The 12577-nt window shown below is 35.6% G+C and overlaps 1 protein-coding gene across 2 annotated transcripts; it reads left to right on the forward strand.

The window, feature by feature from the left end:
- Positions 1-427: 427 nt before the first annotated feature.
- On the forward strand, positions 428-9060 carry LOC107664043 (regulator of G-protein signaling 20-like). 2 transcript variants are annotated; one of them, XM_016454488.1, is made up of 5 exons: positions 428-734; positions 7192-7355; positions 7771-7860; positions 8165-8399; positions 8496-9060. In XM_016454488.1, the coding sequence occupies exons 1-5, from the start codon at positions 522-524 to the stop codon at positions 8682-8684; spliced, it is 891 nt and encodes a 296-aa protein (XP_016309974.1). In that variant the 5' UTR covers positions 428-521; the 3' UTR covers positions 8685-9060. The 2 variants fall into 2 exon arrangements, with proteins under 2 accessions (XP_016309974.1, XP_016309975.1); XM_016454489.1 differs by having other exon boundaries at positions 7783-7860.
- The last annotated feature ends 3517 nt before the right edge of the window (positions 9061-12577 follow it).

Genomic DNA, 12577 nt, shown 5'->3' on the forward strand with positions numbered 1-12577 from the left:
TAAAAGATATATACATGTATATATATATATATATATATATATATATATATATATTATTATTTATTTTTTTTAAACAACAACAAAAACATTAATTTACATGGTTTTTCTAGGTATAGAAATTACACTTTTAAGTAAAAAGTATTAAAGTTAACCACATTTGACTGGTGAAGTTTTTTATATTGAACTCCATAAACGCATCCACTTTATTCAAAATATCGCTCACATGACACACTTGTGGCTGTGAACGACAGGCGCACACATCCTGTGTTTAATCTGTCCTAAGCCTGTGAAGTGCACTAAACCACTGGGGGATCAGACTCGATGGGACATGCACAAGTGTAATCCCTTTTCTGCCCTCTTCACCAAGTGCTGCTCTCATTTGTTGTCTTCTGTTTTAAGTTCCTTTTGTTAGGGTACCTGCTAACCAGAGATGTGAAACTGCCGTGGATCATGAGAAACCGAATGGCTTTGGGTCTTTGGGAACATGTTCTTTAACAACATGGAAAGGCATTAGATGAGCTATGCCATGTAACAGACTTGTCTTAAAGTGGGAGGTCTGGCCCTCTTCTGTGGTACAGAGAATTCGGCTTTCTCCCTACTTGATGTGGGGGCAGCTACGGCATCTTCTCTTGGCCTGTCGGCACGAAGAGGGTTACTTAGCGACAGGAAGTTATGAAAATGAGGATGAGAATGATAATACGGAGGACAGATCAAAGGATCCCATATCCTTTCAGGTAAGTCAGGGCATGGACCAACCTGACTGATGTCAACACTATTAATTATTTAAGATAGCCATGCATGATAGCCACAAGAGCTTTACAAAAGAGCATTTTGTCATTCCTGACAGCTTCACTATGATGAGAAAGAACAGATTTTCACAGTAACAAATGCTTTCCACGTCCATAGATCTATATCAGTGGTTTCTGGGTGTTATTTATTGTCCGTGGAGGCAGCTCTCTTTGATGCGATCAGGTTATTTCTAGAAGCCTTCCTGTCTGAAAACGGATTAAGAGTATTTGACTAAATGATTGCATAATCAAGTAGGTGCAACACAATTTATGCAACTCGATTTGTTTAATAGGAATCTCTCAACATGATTGAACATATGAGATCTACACTGTAGGCTTTTATTTAAATCTTTTTTTTCTTACTTAGACATCATGACAAACATCAAAAAGACTTTAGAGAAGTTTATCTTCAGAATTAGAGGAGGGATTATCTAATATTGTGCAAAACGGAAGTAAGCTATTTTCTGTGGTCATGCAAACTTCCAATTTATTAGCTGTGATTGGTAAACAACTAAAACAACTGGTGCAATAAACAGTAAAACTATTTGTGCTATGATTCAGTGTGTTTATAATTCCGAGAATAAATTAAAATATTACGAAATAAGAAATACCAGTATGCAGTATCAAGCAGCATAACAAGCTGTTTTGTACAGCTAAAAATAAATGGAAGCGGATGATACCAGAAGCCTCGCACATTCAAGTTAAATGGGGACACCTGCTCTTACAGATACACAAGTCAATTTTATTTGTATAGAAGCTTTTCAGAAATTCATGTCAGTAATACCGTAATGCACTGAAGTCCACATTTAAAGCTGGATAGTTTACATTTCACAATGACATTAACAATCAACCAGTTGAGATTTGCTAATGTAACTGAGTATACACATTAATAACATTTAAGTTGGATGTATGTAATAATTGTCAGGAAATACTTATTTTTCTGAATTGGCTGTAAGGATTATAGTATGACCTATTGCACTCATCATTGTGAAACATCTGAGTAAATGTGACAGTTTTTTCTAGAATGAGCCCTACATAGTTGCCCTCTGACATCTTCACCATATTGGATGGAAATGGGACAGTCTCTTTTAGTTATCAAATGATGTCAGAGGAAAAATGACAGTTTCAGATTCAGAGTTTGTTCTCATTGAATGGAACATTTTCAATTCCCTTTTCATTTAAATTAAAAAGCTCTTTGTTAGATGATGTCATAGACAGTTAGACATAACAGACCCGACTGGTCTTGTAACTTACAGTGGTGGACATCTGGTGTATTTTTTAATGAATGTCTTAAAGGAACACTCCACTATTTTTGAAAATAGGCTAATTTTCCAACTCCCCTAGAGTTAAACAATTGAGTTTTACCGTTTTCGAATCCATTCAGCCGATCTCCGGGTCTGGCGGTAGCACTTTTAGCTGTAGCTTAGCATAGATCATTGAATCTGATTAGACCGATAGCATCTCGCTCAAAAATGACCAAAGAGTTTTTATATTTTTCCTATTTAAAACTTGACTCTTCTGTAGTTACATCGTATGATTTTTTAGGCCAATATGGCTAGGAACTACACTCTCATTCTGGCGTAATATATATCATATCATAAAGCGTAATATCATTGCGCCTGCTGCACCCATGGTACGACAGGGGTTGACATACATGCAATCAAAAACACTTTCATTGTCTTATTATAATATGTATTTATTTTTACCTTACTTGCTCAACGACTCCTAAACGATTCGTTTCATTTTTTCATCGATTCATTTTTCCAAACCCCTCCTTTGCCTGACAATAATCTGTGGTGATTGGTCCGATTGGTCTCATTTTCATTTCATCATGGGAGTTGGAAAATGGGAGTGTTCCTTTAAATTCACATAACAGTAACTCTAATGACCTTCATGGAGATCAATTCAAAAATGGCATGAACCTTAAAGGGCCCCTATTATGGGTAATGAAAGGTTCATATTTTGGTTTTAGGAGTCCCCAACAACAGGTTGACATGCATGCCGATTGGTCTCATTTTCATTTCATCATGCCTGTAATGTCTGATAAAGCAGCGTTTGTGAGCGCAGTGCTTCTTTGTTTGCAGCGTTTTAACAGCTATTTTATATGAAGGTAGAATGACGTCAAAAAGATTTGCATACATCATTTAGACCAACTCGAAAAGACCAAGTGGGCGGGCAAAATGCTAATGTTTCATGTAACGTCAACATGAAACGGCTTGGGATTCGTTTTAAATACGACTTGTTTCAATGATTCAGAGTCGACTCTTTCTTGTGAGAGACAATAACTTTATACACAGTGCACTTTCAGATAAAAAAATTTGCAGGATGTTTTCATTCAATTAGAGCTGTGTTACACACTGCATGAAAGGTAATTTTCAAAAATCCATAATAGGGGCACTTTAAGACTAGCTTCTGCTCTCCTAGAGAGTTCTCGGTTTGTGTTTTTCCTGACCTTTCTTTTTCAAAGGTCAGAAAGAACAGTTCTGCACCACTATTGGCATTAAGGTATTGGCTTTGATGCGAAATCATTTCAGAACAGACCTTTCACTTTTTATAAGAATATGTATTGGAGCTAAAGAAATCCTACGGTCACTGAATGCTGGTCACATAAGAAACAGTCACATAAGAAAATACATGAACACTCTTGATACATAAAAACTCTTGAAGAAAACAGATTAATTACATGATACTACTTGATAGTCATATTTAATTCAGAACTCTGAAGAAACACAGTGGCTGTATGTCACACGTAGAGAAGAGAGTGTAGATTTATTGCTTTTCATTTTAAATGACTTATGTTCTCTCGACAATATATTTTCATTTCCATCAGGAAGGAAGGCTACTGTTTGCATTAAAAAAATTAAACACACTAAGAAGGGTGATTTCAGATAATGTTTGTTAAAGCATTAAAACTTTTCATCTGTTATGGATACTGCAGCTTAAGTCAGTGTTTGAATTTTTAGAAGGTGCTGGAGCACACAGTAAGCTAATGTTCTTTGTGCTTGTTTGATCTGTCATTCTCTTTTCTGAATGCTCCACAAGGTGATATTTTATATTAAGTCTAAGACCGTTTAGAGCATATTTAATATCATTGCCTATTTTACAACATTCTTCCAAAAAAGGCTACAACCTAAAATCAATAATTTGAGGCAAACTAAAATAATTAACATATGATATCTAGTGATGCAAATGATTTTCAAATATGCAGCCCTAGCCATTAAAAACGGTTAAATGTTATTTAGGAAAAGGAATAGACCTATACAAGCGGTCAAACAGTACCACCAAGTGTTTGCTTTGAGCTGTGCCTCTCCCACTCTCTTTTCGGATGTCATGACTCTGTCTCTATATATACTATACCTAAATCTATAGTGTTACGTTTCTAAGTATTCCCGATGGATATTAATTATTTACATCGCACATTATCACTTTTAAACACGGCGTTTCTAATATGCACAGCAGGCTCGTCTTTGATGTCTTACTCACATTTGTTTTTTTTCCAGCAATTCCGCTCACAGCTCCAGCAGATGTCAGTAATGCCCTTAGATAGCAAAGATAGTCACGACTGTATGCGACTGCTAATTATGTCAGCAGATGAACACGTCATGTTGTTGGGTTGAAGTCATAAGCGTTTTCATATCAGCCTATAACCGTTCTCATGCTTACAATATAACGAGTTACTATTATTTGTGGTATTTCGTTGCACAATGAGTATTTGTATCCTTTTGGTTGCTCGAAACTGTGGATGTTGCTGCGAATTCAGGACCATGGACAGCGCCAGTGGTGCTGCGATCCACTTCTATACTCCTGTCGCCAAGAATTGATCCAACCAGCATCTCAATTTATGTACCATAATATTAGAGTTAATAAGTAAGTATGTTTTTGTTAAAAAGTGGGAACAGGCTGGTAATTTGAGAACTTCGTATGGTGTACTATAAACAATTTGATTTTGAAAAATCAAGAAATTTCCAAAATATTCCAACGACATCAGCTGCATGCTATTACTACTACTACTACTAGGCCTACTACTACTACTAATATTTTTTTTTCTGAGATTAAAAAACTGGGTAATTTCAGATGAAATTCCTGAATTATTTCACACTGTAAGAACAACTGGATAAGTTTTCCCTTTTCTTAACTTCCACAAAATCAACATTGATATTTGAAATACAATTCTTATGAGGAAAGAGCAAGACCAAGACTGTCTTGCCCAGTCTACAGGCTATTTTCAATATATTATTTATTATTATTACTATTATTTATTTATTTATTTGAATTTGGTGAATATTTATTATCACATTCTTGTAAAGAATCTATTATGTCTCGAGTGATTTTAGGATGCCCTGGTTCCTGACAAGAAAATGAACCTCCGTATGATGTTCTGTGCTTAGGGCAGGGGGTCTTTCTCACATTTTCAAGCCCATGGTCCACCATAACCCTGTCGGTCACGTTCTATGACACATTATTGACACCTCATGTGAGGCGCACAGGGACACTCGGTCTGCATGACCACTCGTTTCATTGGTAGCAGTGTTAAACCTAGCTATCCTCCTCGATTAAACATACAAAACAATATTTGAGTTTTATTTATTATTGAGCTGACGTTGCGCGTGCGGATGTGTGGCGTAGGGTATGTAAATAATTTTAAAGTAAGAACCGCAGGATTGTAGGAAAACATTTACATATGTCGTGTTTCACCGTTAGATGTAAGTGCATCATGAATCAGTGACATCCAGAGGATTTACGCTACCACCGCCACAGCTCGCGAGAAACACGCATGCGCATTGTAAAAAAACAGCCGGTCTTTAAAAAAATCCTTATGCCAACGGATGTAATCAAGGCAAAGAATATCTCTTATCTCTGGGCATACATGGTGAAATTGTAAGTATGGGGATCCTAAGTTGTTTTTAAATATACAAGGTATCCGTGGAGAAAATGACCTTTGATTTTGATTGTTGAAGATGGCATGTCATTTTTGACACAAATGTCTTTTCGATGGTTGTCCTGGGCGATAAAGACATATTATAGCTGTGCTTCATGGTGGCACTTTGCAATGCGAGGATATGCGATGGAAATACTGTTAGTCCATTGCATTTTTATTTTTTGTTTTGCTTTTCAGGAGAGTAGAATGCGCTTTGTCTTTTTATTTTCCACAGTGCGTCCCATCTTTAAGGATGTGGTTCACATTTAAAGCTATAATATTAATTTTTTTCGTCTGTTCTGCTTCGGTAAAATCTAGCAGACCATATCAGTGTTTTCTGTGAGCCAGTGTAATCATCATCATTTGCTAGTCTTGAAATTACGCAGACAAAATATTCCGTAAATTACCAAATGATTTTTTACCATCAAACACGGCCGAGCATTTATATGCACCGCGGCTGTAATCACTGATGAAGGGATCTGACTGCAGCTAGATGCGTGCTGCGCCCCCTCCTACCCCAAAATATTCCAACATCTTCCAGCTCAAGCGAGGAATTTGATTCCACGATTCTTTGGAATGAACACAGCAAGATTTAGCAAGATCAAAACTATTGATCAGGAGTCATTTGATAATTATAACTCTTATTTGTATGCATTTAAAGACAGCTCAGTCTAGGACCTTATTTATTTGCTTCAAATAACCTTCGGTTTTTTACCCAATACATGGTTTGTTTGAGCCCCAAAGCCAGGTTGTTTAAATCAGTACAGACACCAAAGCTTGAAGAAATAGAGAAAGCCCACCCACATGGCAACAAGTCTAAATTTATTGTGCTGTAGGCCTAAGCATGTTTGCAGAATGAGAAGCACTGTAACACTGAATGTGATAATTATCTTATGATAATAAGCGATTTCATCAACATGCTTGTGATTCAGATATGGTGGAAACTGGAATCTATCAGTTATTAGTTGTACAGGTTGACTTTATAGTGGAAAAACTACCTTTTCCACACAAAATCTAGAAATTGTTTACAATAAATGTTGGTGTTAATATGACAAGTGTTTAAGTATGGGTGATATGCATGTATTTAAATCAGCTGTGGAGAGCGCTTTGAAATAAGTATGACATGACATGTTAGGTCATGTTAGTGTTCGTGACATGCTAGGACATTTTGGTTTCTGGTCAAGTTAAAACATGTCTTCTTCACCCAATTCATATGCGCATTCAGCATCTTGTGGGGGTTGCTGTTTCATCCTTTTATTTTCTAGCACAATCAGTTAATGGAAATCACTTTCGTTCATATTTGTTGTTTCGTTAAAAGCATTATTTTCTCCAATGGAAACCACAAAATGTTTAAGTGGACTTGAGGAAAATAACTTCCTCCGAAATCTACACCCTACAATTGCTTGTTGAACCATTAAGCGGCCCTTTGATATCTGTGGCTGCAGTTGTATTGGCTCCATCTCAGTTGCATGCTGTTTCCTGCAGCCCATGGGATCAGAGCGGATGGAGATGCGAAAGAGGCAGATGTCGGTGCAGCAGGAGTCGGTGGCGGGCACCACAGCACCGGTGCAGAACGAGCAGCCTGGCCAGGGGAACCGTGGCTCCAATGCCTGCTGCTTCTGTTGGTGCTGTTGCTGCAGCTGCTCCTGGTAGGAGTTGTTTCTTTCGTTACACTGCTAATGTGAGATCTTATCTAACAAGGTTAATTTCGGACCAAACTAATGGCCAGGAAATCACTGTATTATAAGAAAATAATTGCATCTGACAAGACTCTTCCTTATCTTCTACTACAGTAAATATACCTGGAATGATGCTTAGATGTGTTTTTAATACTATTTTTGTTCATTCTACATGTAAAGTATTATGTAATGTTTACTGAAGTGTCTGAGATCCCAAGATATCTGCTTTGAAAACCACCAGAACTCATGACATTCTGGCTGTGAGTTTATAATGAGCACCAGTTGCAGTTATAAACTGAACAATGAGCAGGTGAAAGCTACTCCAAGGTTTCCTAATGCCTACTGTTAGGTGTCTTGGGATCATGATGTGTTTACTACATTGCAGTCTCACTGTTAGGAATGAAGACAGAGAAGAGAGGAACCGGAGAGCCTCATATGATTTTAAAGCAGAGGGGAATGTGGACTTCGAAGAAAGGTCAGTCGTTTTTACAAGAAAAAAAACGGACATATTGGCTAGCTACAATGTTATTATAATTAGGTGTGATTTGATATTCATATTTAAAAAAAAAAAAGTTTAATTACTATAGTTTTGCCAGATGAGAAATTACACAATAAAATAATCAATATTTTTATTTAAATGAATTACTATTGTTCTGCAATATGCAACTTTCTGACAAATTAGACCTAAAATATTTTTGCTGTAACAGTATTTCCTGAAAAAACATGTTGCTGATTCGTTTGTTGCCAAAATTGACTAAGACCCCTCTGTTTTTTGGCAGTCTGAAACCGACTGCGGAGGAGGTCCTCTTGTGGGGGCAATCTTTCGACAAACTGATGCACTGCCCCACTGGAAGAAGTGCCTTCCGGCAGTTTCTGCGCACTGAGTTCAGTGAGGAAAACATGCTCTTCTGGTTAGCCTGCGAGGAATTCAGTAAGGAAACCAATAAGAGTGTCATCGAGGAGAGGGCGCGGATAATATATGAAGACTACGTCTCTATCCTCTCACCCAAAGAGGTGAGAGTATGCATCAGCCCGTCTATGAACAACCTAATCACATTTCCTGTATAATGATAGTGATTAATATTCTTGATTTTTGTGCCCTTTTTTCAGGTGAGCCTCGACTCTAGAGTTCGAGAGGTTATAAACAGGAACATGTTGGAGCCATCATCCCACACGTTTGACGATGCCCAGCTCCAGATATACACACTAATGCAAAGAGACTCATATCCACGATTCATGAACTCGCCAGTCTACAAAACCCTGCTCAAGACAGTCCCTGAGCAGTTGGTGGAATCTTAGATCTCTGTGATCCCGGTCGAATGCCCCCTCCCTATCTTTTGTTTGTTACCTTTTCTTGTGTAGAATACGTTTAAAAGGACCTCAGCGTGGGTCTTCCCAGGGATTTTACCGCTATAGCGATCTGTACCTGAAAAAAAGACGCTCAGGTCTCCAGGTCACTGGATTTAAAAAAAAAAAAATTGTCTCAAATTTCCTGAGGGCTCTACACCACAAGTACTGCTACAGATCAGTATAGCAAACGATGCTCCAAAGGATTATCAGTGCGTTTAGATGTTTTAAAGAAAATAATCTATTTTATTTGTGTTGAAGTTTTTTTTTTATTGTTTTTAATTCATTTTTTTTGTATCAATGTTCGAAAGAAGATGTGATACCAATCATGGGCTATATACAGTATATACAGTAGATATATTTATGAATTTATATTAGATTTCTTCAACCTTTTTTTTCTCGTGTTATAATATTTAAAGAAAAGGGAATTATGGGTAACAAGAATTGCCCGCTTATGAAAAATGCGTATGAGAATCAAAGCTCAAGTCAAGGCAACACTTCAGCTCTACTCACAGGACCGCCCTGTTGTAAAAAGTATTGTTTCAGCTACTTTATCAAATAATTCCTATTATAATGACTTGGCATCTCCAATGAGAAATCATCATTATCAGAAAAAAAAAAAAAATTTAAAAGTGTAATCAAAGAGATAATTATTGTAAGGGGGAAATATATTATATTTAAAAAGGTTGCACTGTATCATGGATAAGAAATAAATATTATCATAATGAATGAAACGTATTTAAATCAGTATTCAAAATCAAATAGCATATATCAGACAGGTTAGTACAGTTATTTTCTCTGCCTTATGTACTGCTAGAAAATATCAAGAATTTATTTACAGAAATATCATCAATCTGTAAGTGTTTTTCTGTATCATAGCATTCATTCATTCCCATGCTACATTCTGAACAAGCAGCTAAGAGTTGGTTGGGCATGGCAACTATTCCATGCATGTACTCAACCCAAAGACACTATAAAGACTGAAAGCCTCATTTGTGTACAGTATGTAGAGGTAGTAATATTTTTACTAATGACCTCAAATAGAAGAGATTTAACATGCAGGTATTATACTACAGTATCAAATGTGCTTTAGATCTAAACATGAGCCCTGAATGGGAAGGGGCAGGTTTTATTGCTAGGACCCTCATAAGTAGATGACACCAAAGTAGCCAAGTCCAGTAAAACTGTGCGATTAGCTTTCTCTCCAATACAACCGACTAGAATTGGAGCTGCCAAGTTCTTACTATATTTTTAGTTCTGTGAATTACTTTGTTGCCTGACTTTCATGTCGCTCAAAGACAAGATCCTCACGCGGGGAAGTGCCTTGACATTCAATTTTGTGGCATCTCTTTTTTGGCAATAGTTGATTTAAACTCTTGCCATACATACAGTACGTAGACTCTGGGCCTTTGATCGGTTGATGAGATGACTTGTCCTGCACGGTGATGTCTGAATTGAACTATTGCACTTCATTTGCCTCTAGTTTTGGAGCGAAAAACACCATTGGTTTTGTCAAGTGCTGAAGTCGCACATTTAAGAAAGTGGGTCTGTTTGTTGGTTAGTCAGGTACAATTCATTAAAATGATTGATCTCAGTCCAGACATACATCTGCCAACATGTATTTCATGGTGGTGCTTCTACAGACTAACTTAATATGAAATGTGCAATTGATATGTGCAATTTGAGCTGATGGATTCACCACATAGATCAACCTCAAACACAATCTAAGCCAATGGTTTGGAGTTATACTGCCTATAAATCTTTTTGTCTTTCTTTGTCTTTTTTTTTTTTTTTTCTGTAAAGTATACAAAAAAAGTGTTATTTTCCAATCAGTTTACATAAAAATTATAAATTTTTTAATTATTAATGTGAATGTTTACAGTAATCAGATTAGTTTTTTTGTTTTAACGAATTGAGAAAAAATAATGATTTGTGGGCATTTGGAATCTTTAAGATACAATAAAGCACAATAATTTTAAAATGTGTGATTGTTGTCAGAGCTGTGGAATAGTGGATTGACATATATGCCATATATGAGCTTGTGGGACCATAAATAAATAATTTTAAATAATAGAAAATATATATACAATATATACATAAAATGATGTTAATCAAAAATATTTATAAAAATACATTGATATGATTTGCAGGGCATGCATATAAATGTATAATCAAAAAGTTTTTTTTTTTTTTTTAGAAAATCACCAGTACCAAAAATGGCATTTTTTGATCTATATTTAATGTGAATGTTTACAGTAATCAGATTAGTTTTTTTGTTTTAACGAATTGAGAAAAAATAATGATTTGTGGGCATTTGGAATCTTTAAGATACAATAAAGCACAATAATTTTAAAATGTGTGATTGTTGTCAGAGCTGTGGAATAGTGGATTGACATATATGCCATATATGAGCTTGTGGGACCATAAATAAATAATTTTAAATAATAGAAAATATATATACAATATATACATAAAATGATGTTAATCAAAAATATTTATAAAAATACATTGATATGATTTGCAGGGCATGCATATAAATGTATAATCAAAAAGTTTTTTTTTTTTTTTTAGAAAATCACCAGTACCAAAAATGGCATTATTTGATCTATATTTGCCATTTGACATGTAAATAATGAATCCAAATATTCAGAATAACCCCAGGGATTTCAGTTTGGTCTTCATTTACAGTGGAGTGTAACCGTGCTGCCTACTCGCTCTCTGCTCTGGAGAGGACGCACCTGGGAACCTCACAAAATAACCTTGAAGCAAGTGTCCTCCCCATTTAACAGTTTCTAAGGGCTAAAGTTAGTGTATATATAAAGCATTAATGTAAACATCTTTTCTTATTAAAAATGGGCGAGTTGTTCTGCTTATCTTACTGTAAATGATTAGCAAAGATGCAGTGGTTTTAGGATGATACAAGCCTCCTGTTTTCCATTTGCACAAAAGCACATCAAGAACAACCACCAAAGGGCTGTTTGTTATTCAGATGAGACATTGCTAATGCAAGGGGCTTATTAGGACATCAAGGCGGTAGTGGATACTACAGCAAAATCATTTGAGAAGAGAGCGATATAAATTCACTAAACTGAGCAACATGTCATCTGGACGCAAGGAAAGTACTATCCACTTTGTATTGACTGCCGATGTCAAATGTAACATTGCCATGACTTATCTAATATGCTGATGTATATATATATATATTTATTTATTTAACAACACATTATCTCATTATAAATCTGTTTTATGGGAATGCTCTTTGTTGCTTGTTAAATGATTAGCTTTTTTATTTTGGAGAAAAGCTCAGAAAAAAAACAAACATGACCTCTACCAAACAAAACAAAACATAACATAAAAAAAATAGATTATGTTATGGATGGGACTCAAATATTAATTCAGATCCCTATCATGCACAAAAGTTATTATAAAAAGCTGTTGTAGATAATACTTGGACCCAAAAGAGGCCTACATGTATGAGCATGAAAGAGTTTAAGATTTATTTATTTTTATTCTAAAAAAAAAATAAAAATAAAAAAAAAAATCACTTAAAAAAACAAACAAAACAAGAACCTACAGTGAACTAAGACTATCCATTTGCTTGTAAATATGTTATGAGCAGCAAAAAAAAAAAAAAAAAGTCTCAGATATATAATGTGGTGTCTTGTTAATATGACGTATAAAAATCATAAACACCATCAATCTTTAAAACATTTTACTCCTGGAAGTAAAAGCCATGTACACAGTAAAAATGTGTAAATCATGCATATAAATATGTATAATTCAGAGTGCCAAAGAAACTCAAAGTCGCTTCCAAATGAACGAGGTTAAAAAAATCTCGAGCCGTT

Source organism: Sinocyclocheilus anshuiensis, unplaced genomic scaffold (assembly GCF_001515605.1).
Source record: "Sinocyclocheilus anshuiensis isolate Anshui unplaced genomic scaffold, SAMN03320099.WGS_v1.1 scaffold23, whole genome shotgun sequence".
Taxonomy (NCBI): Eukaryota; Metazoa; Chordata; class Actinopteri; order Cypriniformes; family Cyprinidae; genus Sinocyclocheilus; species Sinocyclocheilus anshuiensis.